Here is a 25101-nt window from a genome sequence, read left to right as displayed (position 1 = left end):
CATTTCTGATTAATTTACATTTAACTCATAAACATTTTGTTCTATAAGACATATCTAAGGTCCAAGACATGTTACAAATCTTTATTATAAACCCCTCTAATTCTCTTCCCTTTAAACAACACATTTTCTTTTGCTAAGAATAAATTAAACCTCAAAGGTTGAATATGGCTTGCAATCCAGAGTCTATCTACATGGGTTCTGTATTTGACAAAGAACATTATCCAGAGTATAAAAGGAAAGCAATGTGGATCATCTTTTGCCATCACATATGACAATCACAGTAAGACCCCTGGCAGTTCCTGAGAGGTATATGTGCATGTTTAAATAAGGTGCCATTGTCAACTAACCTGAGTTATAAAATAGGTAACTGCCTATTGATAATCTGATTGTAAGTGAGAATTGGCAGAATCTAATTCTTGCAAGATTGATAAAGTTTACTAAGGAAATGTAGAATTACAACATTATATAGATTTCAGGAGTATAGCATTCCGATTTAACATCTGTATCCTCTATACCATGATCCCCAAAGCCTTCTTTTCAAATGTGACCATACGTTTCAACCTCTTTATTCATTTCACCCACCCTCCAACCCTCTTGTCTTCTGGAAATCTCCAATTTGTTCTCTGTTTCTAAGAGTTTGTGCTGTTTAGTTTTGTTTGTTCATTTGGTGTATTTCTTAATCTTCCACATACGAGTTAAATCATATGGTGTTTGTGTTCTCTTTCTGACTTATTTTACTTAGTATAATCCCCTCAAGGTCCATCCATATGTCCCAAATGGCAAGATTTCATAGTTGGTTTGTGTGTGTGTGTGTGTATGCATGTATATAAAGCCAAGTAGTATTTCATTGTGCATATGTATATATATATATATATCATATACACGCACAAACATACATACACACACAAAATTTTTACCCCTCTTCTATCAATGAATGGGTCAGAAAACATAAGTTGTTGCCATATCTCGGCCTGTAATTAATGCTGTAATTGTAAATAATACTACAATAAACATCTAGGTGCATATATTTTTTTGAATTAGCTTTTTCATATTTTTTGAATAATACACAGAAACAGGAGTAGTCTCATTAGTAGGTTCTGGGAAAATTCAACTTTAAGCAAAATGATGCATAACAAAAGCAGATCCTCTACTGACATGGTTTCATTCAACATTTGTTGGGATTCCTTTCTCATCAATGTTACAGCACATGAAGTTGAATGAAACATCATTATTCTAGGACCTATTGTAGTTGTTCAGTAGCCATGTTGTTTAATCTCTACATATCTATTTTTCTGGTGTTCTTCTTGTGATTCATTGAAATTATTATCAGAAAAGATGGTGGATATGATTTCATTCTTCTTAAATGTACTGAAAATATATGACCCAACATATGGACCATTGAGAGAATATTTCCTATGCACTTGAGAAGACTGTGTACTCAGTTTTGGATGGCATGGTCTATATATATATATATATATATATATATATATATACACACATACATATACATATCCATTAAATCCATGTGGCCCAGTGTTTCATTAAAAGACCAATGTTTCCTTCCTAATTTTCTATATGGATGATGTATTCATTGATGAAAATGGGGTGTTAAAATTCCCTATTATTATTGTGTTGTCAATTTCTTCAAGTTTTTTAAATATTTTCTTTATATAATTTGGTGACCCTATGTTGGGTACAAGCAACATTCTTTTTGGATTACCAACCTTTTCATTATATTATATAATGTCCATTTTTGTTTTTATTACATTCTTGTGTTACTGTTTATTTTGTCTGATATAAGTATTGTTATGCATGTTTTCTATTTATTTCTATTGGCATAGAGTATATTTTTCTAGCCCACTTCTCTCAGTTTATATGTGTGTTCTTATATCTAAAGTGGCTCAAGATCATATAGGCAAACTATAAATTTTTAAAAAAATCTACTCAGTCATTATGCGTAATCTGATTGGAGAGTGGTTTATTTACATTTAAGGTGATGATTGATAGGTATGTAAAACTTATTTTACAACTGTTTTTATAGTTCCTCCCTGTTCTTTTTTCTTTTCTTGTAATTTGATGACTCTATTTTGTATTATGTTTGGTTTCTCTTCGCATCTCTTTTTTGTTTTGATTATATATTTTTTGTTTTGAGGCTACCATAAGGTTTACATATAATATCCTATATGGGGCTTCTCTGGTGGCCTAGAGGTTAAGTCTCAGGGCTACCATTGCAATGTCCCTTCGTGGTGGCCTGAGTTGGATCCCCTGCCAGGAAACTAATAAGTTAATTTTGAGGTCCCTCAACAGTCTATAATTTTACTCTCCTTCCCCTGCCTCATGTCAATGTTTTTGATCTCCTTTTCTTCTGTCTATTTTATGTATCCCTCATTGATTGTTTTGGTATATATTTATGTTATTTTTCCTTCAAACTTTCATGTTAGCTTTATATGTAATTTAGTCCCTACAATTTTACTATGTTATTCCTTTTAATAGCCCATTAAAATATCTTCACTTTTAAAAATTTGCTTTGTAGCTTTGTTTGGATGATTTCCACTAATCTACCTTCCAGACTACTGATTCAATTTTTTGTTTCATCTAACTGCAGTTGAGTCCATCCATTGTATTTTTCAGTTCACGTGTTGGTTTCCTTAACTCTGTGATGTCTATTTGAAATTTTCTCATATTTTCTCTTTTTGCACTTCTTACTTTGTTCATTCAATATTTTCTAAGTTCTATGAGCATCCTTATGACCATTACTTTTAAATCTTCATCAGGTAATCTACTTATCTTTATTTCATTAAGGTGTGTCCTCCCCCAGCCCCAGAGATTTATATTGTTCTATCTTTCACATGGGTCAAATTTCTCTGTCTCCTCATTTTGTCTGATCCTCTATTTGTTAGGTCAAACAGCTATCTCTGACAGTCTTGAAGGACTGGTCTTATGTTTTAAAATAACCTTATTATTTAACCTTGCTCTAGTTTTTGGTTTTCTCTCAACATTTGTGCTTATCTGACCATTCTGTTTTTTGCCTTCAATAGGTCTAGCTGCTAAGTGTGGCAAGAGTCACCTTTCCAGTTGTTTCAGTCTTTCGGGTTTGGAAATATAGTTCCCCCATGTCACCTGAATCATGTACAATACAGGCATCCAATGTAACATGCTGCATGTTACTATAAAGTCCAGCCAGTAGTGGCTGGGTCACTGGGGTTGCAGCCTCTGGACTGAACTGGTTTCACAGGCAGGCTCAAGGTGTCTTGGCCCCCAGTCCTATTGATTGAAAGGGATCTTGCAGTTATAGCACCCACCAATATCTGTGCTAGATGAACAAATGGGAAACACAGCATGGTATAATCCAGCCTTTCTGTTTCTAAAGAGATTGCCCACCACTGATCATTTAAATCAAGTAAACTAAGAATGTTTACATATTATCTAGGCACCTTTCAAACTAATTTTGCCCTTGGTTCTGGCACCAATGGGTTTGCATTCAGTCTTTAAGAACAGAATCTCTGTTCCCCACAGATTTATTGTTCTTATTAAGGTATGTTCCTTTGTTGTCCATAGCTAGGGTTAGAGGCAAAAGCCCTCTGATACCCTGAGAGCAGCTCCATGTTTATGATATTCCTCCCAACTTGGGTTGAAGTGTGTGGAGGATCTACCCCATGAGACCATGTCTCATTTCTCCTACTCTTCTCAGTTGGGTGGCTTTTACTCTTTGCTGTGGACAGATGCTGTTCCTTTAGTTTTTATTTCTATTTCTAAGAGAATTGCTCCATATGTAGTTTTAGATATGTTATATCTGTGGGAGGAGGTGAGTTCAAGATCTTTCTACTCCATCTTAAACCCACCTCACTAATTTAAGATGGAATTTATACTTTCTATCATTGAAGGAAGGTATACTTGTAAAAACAGTGTGGAAATGTGTCAATGTCCATAAATAACACTTGATTTGCCAGTCAAAAGGGACTAATACAAGTGTGGTAGAGAAAAAGCAGGCAATGTGTTAAAAAAAAGTTAAATAGTTTGGGAGAGGGGGAAACCATATTAGCAATGAACTGTTTAGTCTCCCCTCCCCCCCAAAAAAGCCCAGAAAGTCGACAACTTTCAATCAGCTGTTTTCTACACTGTGAAGAAAGACAGGCTTTGTTTTACACTAACATGTAGAAGTCACCATCTGTTTACATTATTTACTTCACAGGAGCAAGTAACTTCACTTTGTTGGGCTTTTGTGTAGTGCTACAAATGCTACAAAGGGAGGATGAACCAGTCAAATTTATAAAGAAATTTGAAACATTATAAACCAGATTATTTAGTAAGGCAGAACTTTCACATTTGTACTGCAATAGTAAGAAATTCTGGGATGAAATTCCACTCTTCATGTATTACTCTTGCTGAGGTATGAAGAGCCTATGTAGGAAGGCAATGTAGGGACCAAGAAAGAAGGATTTGGACTAGTTAACCCCTAAAGAAGAGGAGTCAGAGGAAGCTTAAGCACACTAGTTGGGTTTAAATGGCTAATCAATAATTTACATCTTCACTCCATTGAAAAAGAATAACAACTGAGTGTCCTGGGATGGGTAAATATAAATTTTCCAAGAAGATCATCTTAATTGGAATTATCCTGAAAAGATGTGCTGAATGGCCTTGAGAGAAAACTCAGCAAAGGAATCCTGGCACTACCCAGAGAATATCCAATAAAAACGTGTATGCCAGGATTCTTCATATGGAGTCTATTTTCTTGGGGGAATAAGTTCTTAATGTGTCTTGTAAGATGCACTAAGGTTGTTGGAGAGGGATAAGAACTGTAGGATCACAGACATTAGGACAGGAAGGAGTCCACACTACCACCCAACACCAAAATCCTATGGGCAGGAGATCCCCTAAGGAGGTAGGGAAAGACAAAGGAAGGAACTGAATTGCAGGGCAACTATATATCTGCTAAACTGTCAACATTGACATTTAAATTTTATTTTATTTTGGGGGGGCAAAGAAACAAGTTCCTTTGATTGGCTTTCTCATTTTATCTCCTTATTTGGGTACAAATGAGATGTAACATGCTATAACTAGTTTTCTGGTCTTCTTGTACTTCTGGTACCTTTCATTTCTATTGAGGACAGATGGGGCAAGTCACAGTATTTAGAAGTATGATCCTGATATCATATGCTTCATGGATCAAAACAATTTTGTTTCATAACAACCCTCCACACACACAGCACAGCAAGTTTGACTCATAAACATGGGTTTCATTATCAAAGAATAGACTAGGTTGATGGGAAAGATGAAGGAGTAAAACACCATCAGCAGTATAAAATAGTAATTTGGGATGATATGGCTATAGGGTAAATAATGGTTTTAGCTATCAAAAATGGGACTATGCAACAACTGAATTCATTTGAGCAGTCTAGAAGTCATTTAGATTGCAAATTCTATATAATGGATTATTTATCTTCATAGAGATTATATGCCAATTATAAATCATTCTTATCTATTCACTCACAAAAGTTCCAAACACTGGTTATAGTCTCTTGGCTACCACATATTACACAATGCAATAATGATGTTAGGCAAAGAAAAAAATACACACCGAGGTTCTAGCATTGCCTATCTCAGAGACCCAAGGCAGGTGTGTGTATGTGTAATAACTCACTACATTTCTTTTTTGTTAAAGCAGATTGATTTTTTTCCCATGTTATTCAAATAAGTGAGATTATATGGTATGAAGTTAAAGTCATTTCAAAATATTGTATATCATCCTATAGAGTATAAACAAAAGCTTAAAAGCAAACTATTCTAAGTGATTTAGTGAAAAAGGACTCTTACATGTAAAGAGAAATGATGCAGTGATTATGAATATGATCTCAAACATCTAGACATTTGCTAAGAACATGAATATAAATAAGAATTAAGCATTAAAAAATCCAGCATGAGAAGTGAATGCATAAATGTGATTATCAACTATAGTACATGGAGTCAATTCTTTCACTATTTAAAAACATTAATATTTTATTTAAATAATCTCTCATAATCTATTAATATAAATTTAACTTTTATGAATTTGGTTGCTTGCTAACCAGTTCCTAGCAGAATAGAAAATAGCAAGTTAAAAATCAGGGGAGAGGGCAAGAGAGGAGTGTATAAGGTAGCAGAGATTCCTCGGAGGCAAGGCCCTGGGAGAGCTCCAAAACAATCATTGACAACTTGTTTGTCACAAACAAGACAAATGCAAGAAACATTATTTAAGAAGCCTAAATAAACTTGAGTAGTTTATGGTCATTTACTCCAGAAGCAAGCAAAAAACCAAAAACCATGCATAGTAACACATTAGTTCACTAAATAAAACATAACATGTCCTTATAGCATTTGAAAGTGGGATGGGGAGGCTCAGAATCCTATTTTCTTAGTGTCTTCACCTATTTTCCAACCCTGTTTCTTTAACACACACATCAAAATGAACAGTCTGAATATTCATCCAAGAAAGTTAAAAAGATTTTTTATCCATAGAAAATGAATTTAAAATGCTTTTGATGCTTAAATCATTTTGAAACTAAGCATAATTCGCAGTGATTTACAACTTTTCTCCTCAGACTATCGCATTCCCCTATTACATCAGGACAAGATTATTTTACTCTTAACTCATTCTGTGTTACTGCAATGACCAAAAGCCAGAAAAGAGAACTTCTGAAATCTTTCTGGGTCCAACCTTTTCCCTCCAGCTGCTGATCTGAGGTTGACACTTCACAGATTTCATTCAACAGAGTTTTCCAGTCTCTTCGTTGGCCTTTTATATATTTTTGAAACAACAGAAGATTGCTATGCAAAGATGCACACAACAGAGTCAAATTAAAAAGAGAATCACTGCTTACCAGAAACATCACACAAATGAAAACCAGAGAATTGAGTCAACCATTTCCATTCATTCAGTGGAGGAGTTTATATAACCTTAGCATGAGCAATGGCTCTCACTGGTTTGCCAAAAAAAGAAAAAAAAAAAAAAAAAAAGGATGGAAGGGAAGCAAGATTTAAAAGTCTCATAAAGATCTGAAATTTTCTTTTTAAGTTTCTGCAAATATTTAGAAAATGTCTGATTATTTGGAGTATTTACTTGGCTGCTTCCCTTCTGTGCCCTGCTCCCATCCTCTGTTAATACTTAGCTTCCCAATCTTACTTTTGGCAGTAAGGTGGGCCAAAAGCAAAGAGGTCATCTTTCCTGTAAAGCAGAACTCAACTGCTTCATAAGACAAGTAGGTCTCAAAGGGGAAACAAATAAGGCTCTTGTTCAGAGAAATGGCAACTGATAGGAGAAGCGGATGGATGTTCTAGAAGACAGAATAGAAGTCAAACCTGCTTCAGTAGATTCTGGCTTTCTCCCTTAGTAGCTGGGTAATCAAATAAATCCTCTGACCTCTCTCAGTTTCAACTGCAAGTGTGAAATAAAGATAATCTTGACTTTTACCAGGGATTAAAAAGTCTGAGATAACATATTTATTCATTCAAGAGATATTTCTTGAACACTAAGAGTGTGACACTGATCTCAGTACTACGGATAGTGCGACACAACACATGTGGAACTTATGTTTCAGAGGCAGGAAATAAACTCAAAGAATGCAAGAACACCAGTTCATAGGGATGTTTGCATACCTATGTTTATTGCCTATTTACAATAGCCAAGTCATGGAAACAACTTAAGTGCTCAAAGATGTATGAATGGATTAGGAAGATGTGGTATATATACTCAACAGAATACTATTGAGCCATAAAAAAGAAACTCTTGCCATTTGTGACAACATGGATATAACTGGAGGTGGATTATTAATCTAAGAGAAATAAGTCAGAAAGAGACAGACAAATACCAGGTAATGTCACTTAGAATATAGAGAAACAAAACAAAGGGTTAGATACAACCAAACCAATAACAAATCCTAGAAATCAGTCTATAGAATCAAGATTTCTGGAGGGGGTCGGGAGGGGCACAATGGACTCTGGGTACCCTAGTGTTTAGTGTGGTGAGATAACATGCACCTGAATGGTGTGAACCTACACCTCTAAGTAATACATTGCTTTGCAAACCAATGTTGCCTCAATAAAAAAAAAAAATTTGCAAAATAATTAACTAGAAACTATATATTGGTTTGAGGAAAACTGTGGAGAAAAGTAAAGAATGAAAGGTGAGGGTTGAGGGTGGATTCTATCAATTTTAAGTTGGAAAGTTAGAGATATTAAAGTACTTCAGAAAAGGAATTCCTGACACCTTTCTGATGATCAACTCATGCTTATGGAATGGCTTCTCTAAATACAACATACATTTATGGTATCCCTGACATCAATATTTATTCAATGCTAGAAAGCTATTTAAGATTATGGTGCCAGCACTGTACTAGAATATCTATGGACTTCTTAAAATATAAAACCTTAGACCCTTTTCTCCCTGACTACTTAGATATGGAAACTAAAGTTCAAAAAGTTTTTTTTTTTAATTCATCTGACTAATTTTCCAGTTCCAAGAGCAGTGAGTCATGGTTTTGAGTAAGAATCTCATTTCTTGGTACTGGTTTTCCCCACAAAGTATCCCGAGCTCACTAATTTATACAGGATACCCTTCTACTGAAGAACAATGGATTACTACTTAAATTGAGGTGAGGAAAATGAGACTCAAGAGAGGTAACATGATTTACCCAAAGTCCAGATAAGACTTTATCTGGAGAGCTCTAGTGAAGATGCAAAGCAAGGGTGGGTTGAGGCAGTAATGGAAGAGGACTCTGGTGGGACTCTGAGATTTTAATCCTTGTCATTAGCTGGTGGGTTGGGTATATTACAATCCACTCATTGCCTTTAAGAAGCCAAATATTGTAAGTGTTGCCCACTTTGCTCCATTCTATCTAGGGTTCTTCATATTCAACCTCTAGTGTTTTAAATTGGGTAACTCCTTTTGGGTTGGGCTCTTTCCCAGATCTATAAATCCAAAGTATTTCTATATCAACACGCAATTTTATTTCTTCAAACAAAATTTACTAATGGACTGTATAGCAACTGAAACACATTTATAAATATGTTCTACTTTTTTTTCTTTATTTGTGCTGTATATGCAAGTTGTTACAGCAAGTAATGTGGAACTGAGCATTTTAGTACTACTTGGGGTTAACAATTTTAAAAGAAGAGTTCCATGATCAACTACATTAAATGTTGGTTGATATGTGCTTTGGATATATATTTTTTGCCTTTTCTGTCTTGTACAAGGGTACAGATTGACTAAAAAGAAGGAAGGAAGCATCAGAACAGCTTGTTTCATTGTATTCACACAAAAAATATTATTGATTTGCTGCCAGGGAATAGAAATAATGGATACAAACTGATCTACGGTGGATTTGGGAGGTATTTTTTATTCCCCCAAAGAATTGTAGGGTATCATCTGTAGTGGTTTTAAAATTCATCTGTGAAGAACTAATCAATGAAAAATGGCTTTAGCAGTTGGCTGACTGCAGGGGGGTCGGGTGGGGGAAGGAATCCTTTTCAAAACCTAAAAAGAAAAGCACAGTTTTAAGGATTTCACATCTGATTTAACATCTAAAAAAACCCCCCAATGATAATACCCCACTTTGTATAGCCAGACAGCACTCCATTTTAGTATAATTTAGTGGTCTTTATAACGATTTATGAATCACTTCATGAATTCCTGGCTGACTCATCTGGGTGACTATAGTATCTACTTATACTTCCCTTCTGTCTCACAAAAGAGACACTTGGACTCAGTTCAATCCAGATTTGTCCCCAAATGAATCACAGCACGTTACTGGGGGAACTGCAAATTGAATTCTGTTTCTGAGACAATCAAGACCAGCTTTCAGCAACGAAGGAATGGCTGATGGGAAGTGTGGGTAATTGCAACACTGTCCATCTGGGCCAGGCCAAAGTAGTCCAGGAGCTGTATGTCCATTGAGGATTCTGTTCCAAACTAGTCAATGCATTGAATCCAGCTCTTAGAAGGGCTTAGTGTCCCTTTCTCCTTATGAGATCCTGGGTCAATACTAACTGCAAATAATTTATCAGGGTGCACAAGATTAAGACTCAAAATGATTGTCTGAGTCTCCACAAAGCATGACAATATGAAGGCTGTGAAGTTGGCAGTAAGTAGAATGATCACCAAAGCTTTTAAAAGAAAACTCATATATTGTGGAAGAAAAGTTACTCCACTTGGATACAAGGCATCAGTTGTAACTGAAGAAAACCAGTAACCAATGCCCAAAGAGGAAAAGTGTGATTTTTTTTTTTTTACTAGTATATAGACATAGGGCCCAGGACACCACAATATCCCCCTGTTGTGGAAAAGAAAAGGGAGGAGGAGAGCACATCCAAAGAATGTTAGAGAAATGAATTATGCAGAACACATTTAACCAAGAGTCGGAGTTTTTTGGAATATCTTCACTGTAGAATTGGCTGTGACTCAGTTGTTTGTCTATTTCAGAATCTGACGTGATGGGGAGAGAGGAAGAAAAGTCTGATTTTGCCAAATCCTCTTTACAAAAGAGCGCGAACCAGAAGAAAATTCATCCAAAATGGTCTTAGACATTTGATGTCAAAACTTCTGGTAAGAAAAAAAAATTGCAATGATATCATCCCTGGGGCAGCTCTGAGTAGGTCAAAGCAAGGGGATTAACTCATGGTCCTGTGGCAAAGGGAAGAATCTTTCTCTTCAGCATGGTGTTAGGTAGCATTCAGTCTGTTTTGCAAAAGAATGTATTAGATGAAAGAAAAACATTCAGAAGAGAGTATAATGAGAATGACAGATGAAAAAATGAGAGGGGAAAAAGTGTTGTTTTTGTCTAAATATGAGAAAGGAAGGCATAGTTAGATGAAAAAAATTGCCCTTCTATAGATTTCTTATAGTCTCAAATGGCAAGCATGAGTCTCTCAAAGACACCAGAAGAACTATAGAACTAAGTTCAAATAGAGTGCTTCTGCCAAGTATGGCCAGGTGCCTTTGAAATGAGAACTCAAAAGTCAATATAATCCATAAATTTGAAAAGAAAACAGCTGGGTGATAGTTTGGGCAGTAATAACATGTGCTGTTTATGTTTTTTTTTTTTTTTTTTATCTGTAGGATGTCAGGTTACATTGTAGTCACCGCAAAAGAATTTTCTGTGCCTTTTCTTGAAGATAAAACTAAGTACTTGGCTGGAGAAATGAATTGGAGGAAAAAGTATATATTTAAAGATTCACAGAGAAAGTCTCTTGGCTCTTACAGATGAAAAAAAGTATCAAATATTCAAATATTTGCAACTATTTTGTTTCTCCAACACCTCATCTAGTAATATGCAAACATAAGTATTTAATAAATGCTGGTTGTTGCTTTTGAAGAACTAATAACTACCTACAGTTCTGCAGGCTTGGCTTTAAACTTAGTGTCAATTCTTGTGTCTATGTAAAGGGTATCTCTGTCCAGTTGGTGCAAATTTTCAGATAGATATTTTATTTGCCCAGAGACCACAGTTTCTGTTTCTGAGGAAGAATATCTTATTCAAGAGAATCATCCCAATCATTTACCATGAGGAAGATGATTAAACACAGAAAGATTTTTTTCTCCTTGCAACTAAACAGAAAAGCAAAAGGAAAAAGGAAAGGAGAAAAGGAAGCTAAAAGACTAATTCCAAAAACTTTGTCTCTTGGTCTGTTCACTTCAACAGTCTCCTTCAACAATAATAAATAATCCTACACTTGCAGAAACATAGGCAGTTTCTTAGCAGCCAATTCCCCCACTGGGCAGGGGAAAAGAGGTAGTTGATTTCCAGATCACACTATTAAGACATTAGACAGAAGTTTTCATTCAAACAGCCTTTTCCGCATCAGAGACTAGGCACTTTGTAATACGTGAATGTCTTGACTCAGGCTAGAAAGGCTTGTGGGCTTTCACTTTGGAAATTCTGGCTCAATATGATTTGCTGTTTCAGAGAAAGCAAATGAAAAGAACACGCTGACACACTTGAATAATATAATTGTTTAGTTTGAACTCCGTGTTGCTTCATGCTAATGCACTAAAGTAGAGGTTGCAAGAAAAGGAATTCTATTTTACCTCAAGCCTTTCTTGTTAGTGTCATGACTCACTTTCCTGACTGAAAATCCAAAGGGGCTAAAAAAACATCATCTTGGGCTTCAGATGAGGTGGATTTGTTTGGAATGTGGGAATAAAATAAAGATGGCTAATTTGGCATTCAGAGGTGAAACAACTTCATTGGCACTTTAAAAATATCGTTTCTTTTACAGACATTCTAATAGCTGGTTTATGATATGTGCTTGTAATTAGTCTAAAATGAAGCACCAGTGCATTTCAAAATTAAAAAATGCATGGGAAACAATCTGATGTGAACAAATATTTAAACCACAAGGGAAACTATTCAGTGGAGTGCCACATGTATGTTCATAGCAGAATTTTTTACTTTGCCATGAAGCCAGCCAGAGGGGAATGTGGAGGTACAAGAGAAACAAACACTTGCTCAGAGTTACTGTTATCTTCTCTCCAAATTAATAAAGGAATCATAGTTACTCTCTTCCATTCTGTTCACATTCATTCATTCTACACAATTTCTTAGTTTCCCCATCTAAGCACTGAAAAGGAAAGGCTTGTGAGCAAGGTAGTTGTAAACATGACATAGTCTCTGCTGTCAGAGCTAATGGAATGTTAGCAAATTAGTAATTAAAAACCATGTAATTCCAGTGGCAAGTCTATGAAGAAAAACAGCACAGTTAGGGAATAGAATGAGGGTAGAGAGAGAATTTTAGACAGAGAAGTCAAGAAAAGTTTTTTTTTTTTTTTAAATATTAAATTTTATTTTTATATTCCCCCATACAATTGCAAACGCCCCATTCTGAACCCAATCCTTCCCCTCCCGCCCCCCACCCCCCAAAAAGTGTCTCTGGTTCATAGTTTTTTGTTGATTTTGATTTTCACTTTCTTATATTCATTTTCCTGGTCCCTTCTTTAAGTTTTCTAGATTCCTGCTATGAGTGAGACCATCCGGTATTTTTCTTTTTCTTTTTGGCTTATTTCGCTGAGCATGATCCCTTCCAGTGCCATCCATGTTGCTGCAAATTGCATGTGTTTATCTTTTTTGAATGCTGAGTAATATTCCATGGTATATATGTACCACATCTTCTTGATCCAGTCATCTATTTTTGGGCATTTGGGTTGTTTCCAAAGCTTAGCTATTGTAAACAGTGCTGCTATAAACATAGGAGTGCAGGTGCTCTTTGGAATTGATGTTTCTGTGTCCTTTGGGTAAATACCTAGGAGTGGAATTGCTGGATCATATGGAAGCTCTATGTTTAGTAGGTCCAGAAATCTCCACACAGCTCTCCATAGTGGTTGGACCAGTTTGCACTCCCACCAACAGTGCACAAGAGTTCCTTTTTCTCCACATCCTCGCCAACATTTGTTGTTGCTAGTTTTTTTAATATGTGCCATTCTCACTGGTGTGAGATGGTATCTCATGGTAGTTTTGATTTGCATTTCCCTGATTACAAGTGATGTTGAACATTTTTTCATATGTCTGTTGGCCATTTGCATTTCCTCTTCAGAGAAGTTTCTTTTTAGCTCTTCTGCCCATTTTTTGACTGGATTATTTTCTTTGTTGTTGCTGAGTCTCATCAGCTCTTTGCAGATTTTTGTGATCAGTCCTTTATCATTAGTGTTGGGTGCAAAAATGTTCTCCCAGTTGGTGGGGTTTCTCTTTGTTTTTGTTATTGTCTCTTTTGCTGTGCAGAAGCTCTTTAATTTGATGTAGTCCCAGCTGTTTATCTTTCTCTTCACTATCACTGCTTTGGGTGATGTGTCTGTAAAGATGTCTTTGATGTGCAAATCCCGTAGTGTTTCGCCTATATTTCCTTCTATGTATTTTATGGTTTCAGGTCTTATGTCTAGTTCTTTAATCCATTTTGAGTTGATTTTTGTGTATGGTGTGAGGTAGTGGTCAAGCTTCATTCTTTTGCATGTAGCGACCCAGTTTTCCCAGCACCATTTATTGAACAAACTTTCTTTGCTCCAATGCATAGTCTTTGCTCCTTTGTCAAAGATTAGTTGACCATAAATCTGTGGGTTTATTTCTGGATTTTCTATTCGATTCCATTGGTCTGTATGTCTGTTCTTGTTCCAATACCATGCAGTTTTGATGATTAGCTTTGTAGTATAGTTTGAAGTCTGGGAGTGTGATGCCTCCATTTCCTTCTTTTTTTTTCAGTAGAGCTTTGGCTATTCGGGGTTTTTGGTGATTCCATATGAATTTCATCAATAATTGTTCTATTTTCAAGAAAAGTTTTTATGAAGTAGCAACATTTAAGCAAACACCAGAAATTCAGGCATAAGTCGTGTAAAGTTCTGGTGAAGGCACCTTTGAGGTTTCAGGAAGAGCAAGTACAAAGGCAAGAAGAGCTGGAATTGTAAGAAAGCCAGGGTGGCTGCAGATTAAACAGGAAATGCAGTGGTAGATGACTCTAAGACCAGACCATCGAAGGTCACTTAGACTACAAAAAGGTATTTGGACTTAATTCCAAGTATTATAAAGAGAGGGATATGAGGAGGAGAAAGAAGATTCAACTTACATTTTAAAGAGCAGCTATTGCTTTGTTGTGATGAAAAGGCCATGTGTGTACTGGCAGGGTTAGGGTAGAAGGTTGTGGTAGGCAAGACTCCATGCTGGGAGACCAGGTAGGGGACTGTTGCGCTTGAGATGGAAGGTAATAGTGGTGAACTAGGGCTGGAGGAATGGAGTTGATTAGGCTTAAAATGTATTTTGAAGGAAGAATTAACAGGACTTGCAGATTAATTAGATGTGAGAGTATTTGGGAAAAGGGAGAAAACAAAGTTCACTCCTATACATTTCAGGTTTTTAACAGTAAGTTGAAGAAAGCCATGAGAGATCGTGATTTTCCTCATGATCAAAACATACTAGATTCTGAAAATTATGCTCATAAAAGGCAAGTATCTATCTAAAAAGAAAGCTCATTCCAAAGATCAACAACCCAAGTGCTGTTTGCCATAGAAGATAAAGGGTGACCATGGTTATTGATCAATATTTAAGTACTTAAAATACTGGTGGGGCATTCTGCCCTGGAATAAAACATCAAGAAGTAGCAAAACTTTTCACAGGTTTAAATAAAAAAAATTAGAACAAGGACCCAAGCCCTTCTAATCTAAGATTCAAAGTGCTAGTTTCTATTTCAAGGCTAGAATATTGGAATGTTCTGCCTATTCACAGCTCACAATGGTAACAAATGGAAATACATTCATTATTCTCAATGGGGGGAGAGAGAGAGAGAGAACGAGAGCGGGAGTTGAAGGGAGAGAGTGGTGAGGAAGAGAGAGAATATGAATGAAGGAATTTAGGGTTAGATTGTTGACCACATCTCTCTTAATCTTGAATATCTGTGGAAGTCACTTTTCTAGAAAGAAATTGACCCCTTTATGGGAGGTTTCCTGCATAGAAAGTGCTGTAGCCCAAAAATGATGTGTAGGATCACTTGGTATTAAGTGGGCATTATAGCAATAGACTGATGCCAACATACATGCTGATTAAAAATGCCTATTAGAAGCTTACATTTTTTTCACTATGACTTTTCTAAATTATTTCAACAATCAATATTGACAAACTTTATTTTTTGGTCAATGTTAATATGTTGCCTATATGTTGAGAAAGTGTCTGCAATACAAATCAGGGAGTGTCACAGAGCAGTGCTCTCTGGGTACATTGCAATTAAATTATGGCACCCAGCAATGTGGATACCTCTTGACAATATCGAAGTTTTCTCTAATATTATAGAGACAAGTAAGGCCAAGATAATAATGATGTTGAAGCTCTTATTTTCAGATGTTTGCCATTTTGTATTTAACATGGAGATCACTTTTTTTTTTAATATTCAGTTACTCTTCAAAACCCTGGTAAGTCATGACTATATAAAATACCAGTTAAAATTGCTAGGGACAGGGGCCTCCCCTGGTGGCGCAGCGGTTGAGCGCTGGGGTGCGAAGCTGCCCACAGCCTTGGCAGCACCGGTTCGATCCCCGGCTGCCTGCGAGGGTCCCACATGGAGCACAGACCTCTCCTGCCACCCGCTGCTCCCCTCAGCAGTGTACTTCGACAAGTCTGCCTTTTCTGCTCTCGGCTCTGTCTCTGGTGAATTCTCTCACCCTCCCGCGCTTCTGACTGTACCCAGTGCTTGCATAAATAAATAAATAAATCTTAAAAAAAAATTGCCAGGGACAAAACTGTCTTCTAATTGCATTTAAAGGAAAATAACAAATCCCACGGTGCTGCCTCATCAGTCCAGGATATACAAAGGATAGTCTTTGACTGCTTAAGAACCAAATGTATCATTTCTCCATTCCTGGTCATCTCTTCTGTTGGGCACAAAATATATTCTGAACTCCTGTTGGCTGGATCACAAGTTAGAGAGGCATTTGGAATGTATGCCACTGTCACCAGAGTACACTTGGTTCAATACACAAATCCTTGTCCTCAAGATAAAGCCCCAATTCCTTAAATAAAGTTCATTATTTTCCTCCCATACTTAATTTATACTTGAAGCTCCACGCTTGCTTGCTCTCCCTCTACTTTCTTTTGCAAACATTGATGCTGCGTGGCCATATCTTAGAGGCCTTTGAGTTTCAGGAAGACATTTCTTCCTCTATTCCTTCCTCTCCAATTTTGGATCAGTACTTTTTCTACGTGCCTCAACAGTCCCCTCCAACTCCCTTTCATGATATCTTAAATTATGATTAAATTATGATTGCCTAGTAACCTAGTTGTCTTTCATGAGATTGGATGCTTTAAGAGGACAGGATTATATCAGTCTTGTTGACCACAATATCTTTAGCAACTCATATATACCAGCTAAATGAATGACTCAATAAATAAATGAACTCAATGCTGAGACAAATTTTGATAAACCTTCATGTTTATAGGATGCTTATGATTTTAGCCACTATTGCACATAAGATTAAGGAGAGAACAATTATGTGGTATATGTATACATGTTAATAAAGTAAGACTGAGTGGGTAGAAATATCTATGTCCCTGTTTGCTCAGAAATTCCTGAGGAGAGGACAGTAAGGCAGCAGGCCTAGTTCTCAGCTGCTCAGATGGCATACATGCACATAAGACAGAAGGGTGAATATCTACCTTCCAGAACTGAAAACCACAGGAAAGCAATGTAGGGCACCCTAGTAATGGATGATGGCGAGGGACTTCCGGCAATGTGTTGTGTGCGCATGAATGTACACATAACAACAATGTATTATATCAGAGTATGACATTTACATAAGATGTGTCAGGAACATTAAGAATTGGGGTCAGTCTCTTAAGGACCAATGGATTAAGGGGACTAATTCTTTCTTGGAACCTCCCACTTAGATAGTGGGGATTGGCAATAATCTCATGTATCCTGGACATTCCCCTCACTGGCCCTTTTTCCTTGTTAAACCTTCTTCAGCACCTACCAGTGTGAAGGGAAGCACAAGGCACTCTGGGGGTTATGAGAAAACAAGGTTTCTGCCCTCAAAGAACTAACAATCCAGTTAGCAAGGTGATAACTGGAAAATGTTAAATAAATCAAATAGATAATGAAAACCAAAAGATTTAAGAGGTGAGCTTTTCTCCAAGAACTGCAAAAGTCAAGGAGGCTTTCTGGGTTGAGAACTAAGCCAAACTCCAGGAATCAGATATTAAACAGGATATAAAGCAAAATCTTCCGGTTGAGAAAGATCCAGAATTAACACGCAGAAACACAGTCAGTGAGCAGGCTGCTTTGACTGGAACTGAGGAACCTCTGAACTTCAAAGGAGTTAGATAGAAAATAGTTGTCATTTTTTTTAAAACATTTTTTTTAAACATTTATTTATTTATACAAGCACTGGGTACAGTCATAAGCACGGGAGGGTGAGAGAATTCACCAGAGTCAGAGCAGGGAACAGAATAGGCAGACAGATGAAGTACACTGCTGAGGGGAGCAGTGGGCGGCAGGAGAGGTCTGCACACCATGTGGGACCCTGGCCTGGCGGCCAGGGATCGAACTGGTGTTGCAGAGGCTGCGGGCAGTTTCGCAACCCAGCGCTCAACCACTGCACCACTGGGGAGGCCCTACAGTTGTCATTTTTTTAAGATTTATTTATTTATGTATACAAGAACGGGGTACAGGCCAGAGGTGTGGGTGTATGTGTGTGTGTGAGAGGACTCACCAGAGCCAGAGTGGGAAACAGATTAGGCAGACTGAGTGAAATGCACTACTGAGGGGAGCAGCAGGCGAGTCAGGAGAGGTCTGCTGTGCCATGTGGGTAATTCCCTGGCCAGGGATTGAACTCATGCTGCAGTGGCTACAGACAGCTTCATAGATTGTGTCTTAATCCCTTGAGCCACCAGAGAGGCCCAACAATTGTCATCTTTAACCCCTTAGCATCTAGCTTTGAGAGACAGAATTGCTAAATGCTATTGTGTGTGTGTGTGTATGAGCCTACACATCATATTTACATATAGCATATACATATAGTATGTGTGTGTGTGTGTGTGTGTGTGTATATATATTCCCAATGCTGAATTAGAAAAAAGTATCTGTGAAAACAGCCTTGATTACCAAAGGCACAGAAAGACTGAACTTACATTAAGGTAACTAGAATTCTAGTAATGTTATATCTTACATGAATGGAAAACAGTAAGCTTTCCCAGTACTTGATATAGACTAAGAAATTGGCATTTCTTATTTGATCAAGGTGGTTTGACTACTTCCTCAAAAAACAATGTCCGGAGCCTTCACTGTTAATGATTTTTGTACTAGACTGTATACTTCCTGAGGAGGCTATCTCCTTTCCTTGTTTTCAGACTTCTTTGCTTCAGAGTTGGGACTCTTAGGAAACTTTTTACAAGTCATTCCACTGTGGTCAATCCACAAGTTCCCTTGAGTTCTTTTACTTTTACTACATAGTATACCACACCTGTAACCTTCTTTGGAAGGGAAAGGGGCGTCAGACATGCTCTTGTACAAGACAGGTGACACAAATCCAGCTGACTAATTCTTGTAATTGCAAAATTTCTCCATCTCAAAAAAGGATTCCCAACAATATTTTTGTTTTCTCTGGTTTAACAGAAATACTATGAAACCAAATGAATTAACATTTCCAAAGATGCTTAGTTCCTCTTACGGAAAGCTACTGTCATAAAGTACCACTGGTTCCTTCAACATGACACAGTAAAACACCACTTCCCATAATAAGTTTAAATCAACATTAGGTGATGTGTGGTACTGTTGGAATCACTGAAACGATGTTTATCCAGATAATATTTCAAAATAAATATGGAACCTCATCAAATTGAGAGAAGTTGCATTTATTTTATTTTAAGATGATGAGGATCAAAGAAACTAATGCTAACTGGAGGACCTTTCCTGACAGCTGACAGTGACTCAGCCCATTTTATTAACAAGTTAGAGCAAAGTAAATGATGAATCAATGCCCACAAAGCAGGAAAAAATGCCAATTTCCCACTAAAAATGGCAAAGTGTGATAAACCTATTTCCGTTAAGAAAACTGCTGGAGCTTTTACTGGGGGATTTCCCAGACAAACAGAGGCAAAGATATATAAACCAAAAGCGGAAGGTAAGCACATTTCCTCTTAGTGTTTTTATGCTGGACACTAATTCAAGCACAGTGAATAATTCAGAACTGTTTCATGTCATTCTCCTCTCCAAACCTGATCGGAAGAGATAACCTTCTACACACTTGCCCTTTCTAGTTGCATTGGCATAGGGATGGGGCACACATCCTGTGTGAAGAACACAACAGGCAGGCAAAGCCACAAAGTGAAAACATCCATTTCATTCACCCAGTCATATAAAGTACCATCACCTTCCCTTCCTCTCCACTTATCCTTCCATGACTATTTACATAATCAACCACTGCAATCATTTAATAACACCATCTGCCACCCCACTAGATTCCTTCAACTCTGCTAAGGTTGCCTGTTTTTATATTAATAGCAACAGCTACTGAGGGTCTGCTTCATGCCAGGTAGCATGCAAGGCACAATTTGGTTCATTTAATCTTAATTTTCTATGTGGTGCAAACTTAAGGTGCAAAAGAGCTAAGGAAAACCACATCACTCAGGTGGTTATTTCTGCTCTAAATCTTTACTTTGGATCTGTTGAGGAGAACACAATCAGAAAAAGCTAAATGGTGTACTGCTACGGAAAAGAAATATCTCAAGTTCCTTGAAAACTGTCAATATTATCAAAGATGACGGTGATGACAATTTTTTAAAAGTTGGGGAACTTTATTAGAGTCAAGAGGTCTAGAAAGAAATGAGAATTGTGATCCTTATTAAATTCTGGATCATTAAAAGGAAAGAAAAGAAAAAAAATATCTAGCTATAAAGAACATTTTTCATACAACTTGGGAAATTTGAATATTGAGTGCATATTAGATAATACTCTATCAATGCTAAATTGCCTGAGTGATAATTGCATTGTGATTATGTAGGAAAATATCCTTTATACTGAAACAATTAGCATGGGAGTTCAATCATATTTGTAATGATCTCTCAGACAGTTCAGAAACAACAGACAAGCAAACAAAGAATTTCTCAAGTCAGAAAAACACAAAGGAGAAGTTAGCAAAATATTAACAATAAGTAAAAATGGGCACAGGGAATATGGGTGTTCATTGTTCTAATTTTGGAGGGTTTTGTATGTTACAATTTTTCAAAAGAAGGAAAATTTTAAATTATAAAATAAAATGCTTTAAAAAAACCACCCGAGCAGTAGGCACATCTAAGTAACACATTCAAACATTCAGCAACTAATGGAGCTGGGATTCAGATATCAGGTTAATGTTGTTATTTGCTTCAATAATGACTAAAATCTTTTTGTATATTTATCATTTATTCTTTTAAAGAGTATATACAAAAAGAAGATAACACAGATTGCTTTTCCTTATATTCTTATAAAGAGTTGTATGACTACAGATCAGAGATGAGATAAAGAAAAGGTCATTATCCATTGTTTTTTAGCTTCAATACCTTATGATGTAAAGAAGAATGAAATGAGGTGACGAAAAATCTATGCTAGTATTATTTAAAACCAACTGGAATCAACATACCATGCTAAAATGAATAAGCTCATCTCAACATACGAGATACATCTGCTAACGGGAAACACTGCCTGTCTCCTGTATCTGTGAACTTACTAGATAGCCATCATTTGCATTGCTTTGAGGATGAATCGAGTGGAAGGAGGCTAACAGTTCACACTTTACTATGTACATAGAATTGTAAAAATAAATCTGATATCTTCTGATCATATTTTTAATTGGTCATTAGACACATTCATAGAGGTAGTTTACAACTACCCCAAACTCAAGCCCCTAAAGTCTATTTATAGCTTTCCTTCTTTCCCATCTTTCCTTCTACCCAACACCCTCTTCTTCCATATTACCACACTTTCTTTATAGTTTCAGTGCCTGTTAGTTTTCCACCGTGGTCTCTACGGTTGAAATTCAGATATAATTTTTGCCCTTTCTCTTCACTCCATATATACAATAGCAATTAGTAGTTAGTTTCTTAAATAATAGTGCTTGAGTAAATTTTCAACCCTAACTGCACTGCCTTATTTCAAGTTCTTGCATTGCTCACAAGCACACCTACAATAACTCCTTGTTTTCCTTACATTCCTTCCCTGCTTCCATACTCAATTACTCCACCATCTTGTAACCTGATTATTTCTCTATAAGGACAATCTGATGTATTCCTCTGCTACTGAAAGTCTCTAGTAGCTCTTCACTTCTGACAGGATAAGAGGTATATACCTTAGCAAAAAGTATCTGGTTCCACATGCACATGCCACTCTTACTGGACTTTATCAGGCATGTTCTGTCTGAATGATACCATCTGACCTCCCTCATGTATGTCCTTGTCCCTCCTCAATCTTGCACATGTTCCTCTCTCTGCCTTCAATGCTATTCTCCATATATCCATCTAGAAAAGTCTTAACTTTCTTTCAGTGCCTAGATGTCTAGATCATTCTTTCCCTGCCTCCCATAGACAGAGTTCAGGATATTTCTTTGGGCTCCTGTGGCATCTCCATTACATTATCATTTATCCAAATAGTGTTGCTATACTTGGTTTACTTGTCTGTGCTCATCATTAAATTCTGAAAGAGAGGACCATCTTTCAACAATTTTTGCATTTCCAGCATTCAGCATAATATCCCATACATAGCAGGTATTTCACATGTTTATTAACTGTAAGGATGTATTAATAAATAAAGGTATAGGTAAAAATAAAGATTATAAATGGTTTATCATGCATAAAAACTATTAAAACACATAAACTGGACCAACAATGAAACTACAGATTCATGAAAAAATCCAAGATTCCCAACTTTTATTTATGCTGCCTATCAACCAATTGTTTTGTCCACCAAACACCCACTTACTCGAGGACTGCACAGGGGACACCACAAGAAATTTTTTTCCCCGTGTGGTAAATAAAGCCAGTAACCTCCAGGTAGATCAGCTCAAGCCAGGTGACAAGTGGAGAGGCAAACAGAGGAATGGCCTGTTATCCACATCACTGGCATGTTAGGAAGTCTAAACACAGGGACTGAAGAATCAAGACTTAAAAATTGTTCTCCCAGAAATTCTCAGGGAGTTACGGATATAAATTATTCAGTGACCTTTCTGGTCACTCATATAAAATCCTGTGCCCTTTTACACTGTACCCTCAAGCTAACATTACTGATGTACATGATAGTGCACATAGATATCTTACATTTGGAAAGCATCTCAACCCATAGGGACATTTGCTTAGCATTGAGTCCCTGAAACACACTGAAGGAAGGTGGGGAAAACAAGGACATTCTGATGCATTTTCCAGCATCAGATACTTGAGTTGGCTATTGCCAATATCTTTTCATTTTTTTCCCCATGGAAAATCAAACAGATAATGAGCTATTTGGTCCAAGTGCTTTGTGAATATACCTTTAAAATGTCACCTTTGGGTAACTCAACCCACTAATGGATTATTAATAAAATTCAGCAACTGTCAAAGCACTTCTCAGTGGAGGGAGGTTTGGCGGCGACACCTATTAGAAGAGAGAGACAGATGGCCTTACCTCTCAGCTCCGGCGTCCACAGCTGTGAGTGGAGGTAACTGGGAGGAGGGGTTGTGGGGGCTCCCCTGTACATTATGTCCCGGAGAAGGGTGACTGACAGGATGTGGGGGTGGCACGGCCCCAGCAGCTGTTCCGCTTCTACTTGAATGATTGCTGGAGAAAATGGAAGCTGAAATCAAGGGAGAACAAGCATCAGACTGTGCCCCAAGTGAAGCCCACATATTTTAAATACCGAAGGCTGACAGCAAGCATATTTTAGGGACTTGTTTGTTTTTCTCTTGGTGGTTTCAAGGGAACAGCTCTCCCCTTATTGGATATACACAGCTTTTGTTTGCATGGTGGAGCAGGTTCCTCAGCTAATGTGTCTTTACTGCTGCGTGAGGAGCTCATGTTCAGCTCCCTCCAGTGTGAAGTTCAAGGTTTGTCTCCTAAGTGCTGCTTTGCCCTGACAGTTCCCTGTGTGGACACTATATAATTCACCAATCTTCTAATGTTTGCATCTGGGTGAAGGTCTCTGTACTAGCCCTCTTCAGTCCTGGGGGAAGAGAGTTAGGTAACAGAATATTTGGTTTCCTGACCGAGAAGGGTACAATATAGGCATTCTTCTTCTCACTGTGGCAGCGAGCCACTGTGGGTCAGGCCAGGGTCTCTTTCTGTCATTGCTAAATCGGTGTAATGAGAACAAAATTCCCCTGATCCTAGCACCAAGGCAGGCACCTATTCCCTTTTAACTTCAAAGTCTAACTAACTCTGGGCATTTCCTGGATGGTGTGATGGATAGATGCACTCAGTCTCCATCACAAGTGAGTACTCTCTCAACACCACAAAATATGAAGAAGTAGCCTCAAACACAGCTCCGGGTTGTTCCCCTGTTGTTGCCTATTACAGCACAGCTAGTTACAGTCTCATTCTTAGGGGCTGCCTAGCCTTTGAGAACTGTACAGGACCTCAAACTTAAAACATGTGCCCAGTCAGAGCAGCTAATTGGTACAATGTCACAGAAGACACTGGGGTTTGTCACTTTCAGAGTATATCGCTATCAGAGAGGCTCTCTTAATATCTGGAACATACTCAGCAGACATCTAGTTATGTTGCAGTCATACCAGCATCATTCTGCTGACTTTTTATCTTCCTTCTCCAAACAAAGCTGTGCTGAGCTTTACACCCATTTCTGCTCTTTTTGAACTTACTCTACTGATATCAAAGAATAAATGGATTTTTAAAAAAAATAAAAGAAATAAGGTTCAGGATTAAGAGAGAGAAACCACATAATCAAAGAGATTGGAGGGTTTAAAAGTTCAGAGAGCTGTATTTTTAGACCAGTACTACTTTCCTTCAACCTCTTCAGGATAGAATTAATACCCCAAATGACCCAGCCCCCAAAAGCTTAAGCCAATGGAACAAGAGTTCAAGTGCTTAAAGAAATATGTGAAGAGGCAGAATTACCATCTTCCCGCTAAAAAAGCTACTGACAGGGGTGTGATCTGATCTGAAGGGTTTATTTCTGGTAAATGAGCATTCTGTCAGGTTAACTCTTGTCCTCAGAAACCTGTATCCTCCACAGCCTTCCAAATTCTCAAGAGGTAGTGAGACTAGAAATTGCTTACCAGCTCAAATGGCAATGCAGTGTCTGTACTCTGCGTCAGCCTCCAGAAAAGTTGCATATTTGCAAACTGGCTAAAGTCACCTTATGAATCACCACCCTCATTTATGCTCTGCTCGCTCAGGCAACCACAATTCTGCTTGTATTCCAAATAATAATTTTACCCAGGGGAGAAGACTGTTTGGATTGACTGTGGAAATAGTCTCAATACTAGTGTTTGTCAGCATGGAGCTTGTTGTTTTATATACTACTCCAAAAAACTAATGGAATAATAAGAGACACTGTGGAAACACAGTTAATATTTTTTTCTGCCTTAGTGTAGAAACGTGAGCTCTCCTGTTTATTTAGTTGTTCTTGAATTCACCCAT

General features: G+C 37.3%; 1 protein-coding gene across 6 annotated transcripts in view; it reads right to left on the bottom strand.

Annotated features, from left to right (window-relative positions):
- The window catches only part of GLIS3 (GLIS family zinc finger 3), a 654971-nt gene that overhangs the window by 128693 nt on the left and 501177 nt on the right, over window positions 1-25101 (bottom strand). For all 6 annotated transcript variants that reach the window (XR_008549586.1, XM_054689181.1, XM_054689184.1 and 3 more), the window contains one exon: window positions 23131-23299. Coding sequence is in view for 5 of the 6 variants with exons in the window: in XM_054689181.1 (XP_054545156.1) it covers window positions 23131-23299 (169 nt within the window). In the remaining variant the exon portion in view is untranslated. The remainder of the gene's footprint in view (window positions 1-23130; window positions 23300-25101) is intronic.

Source organism: Talpa occidentalis, unplaced genomic scaffold, assembly GCF_014898055.3.
Source record: "Talpa occidentalis isolate TD23 unplaced genomic scaffold, MPIMG_talOcc4v2.1 talOcc4.7, whole genome shotgun sequence".
Lineage (NCBI taxonomy): Eukaryota > Metazoa > Chordata > Mammalia > Eulipotyphla > Talpidae > Talpa > Talpa occidentalis.
This window is presented reverse-complemented; position numbering and strand designations above follow the sequence as displayed.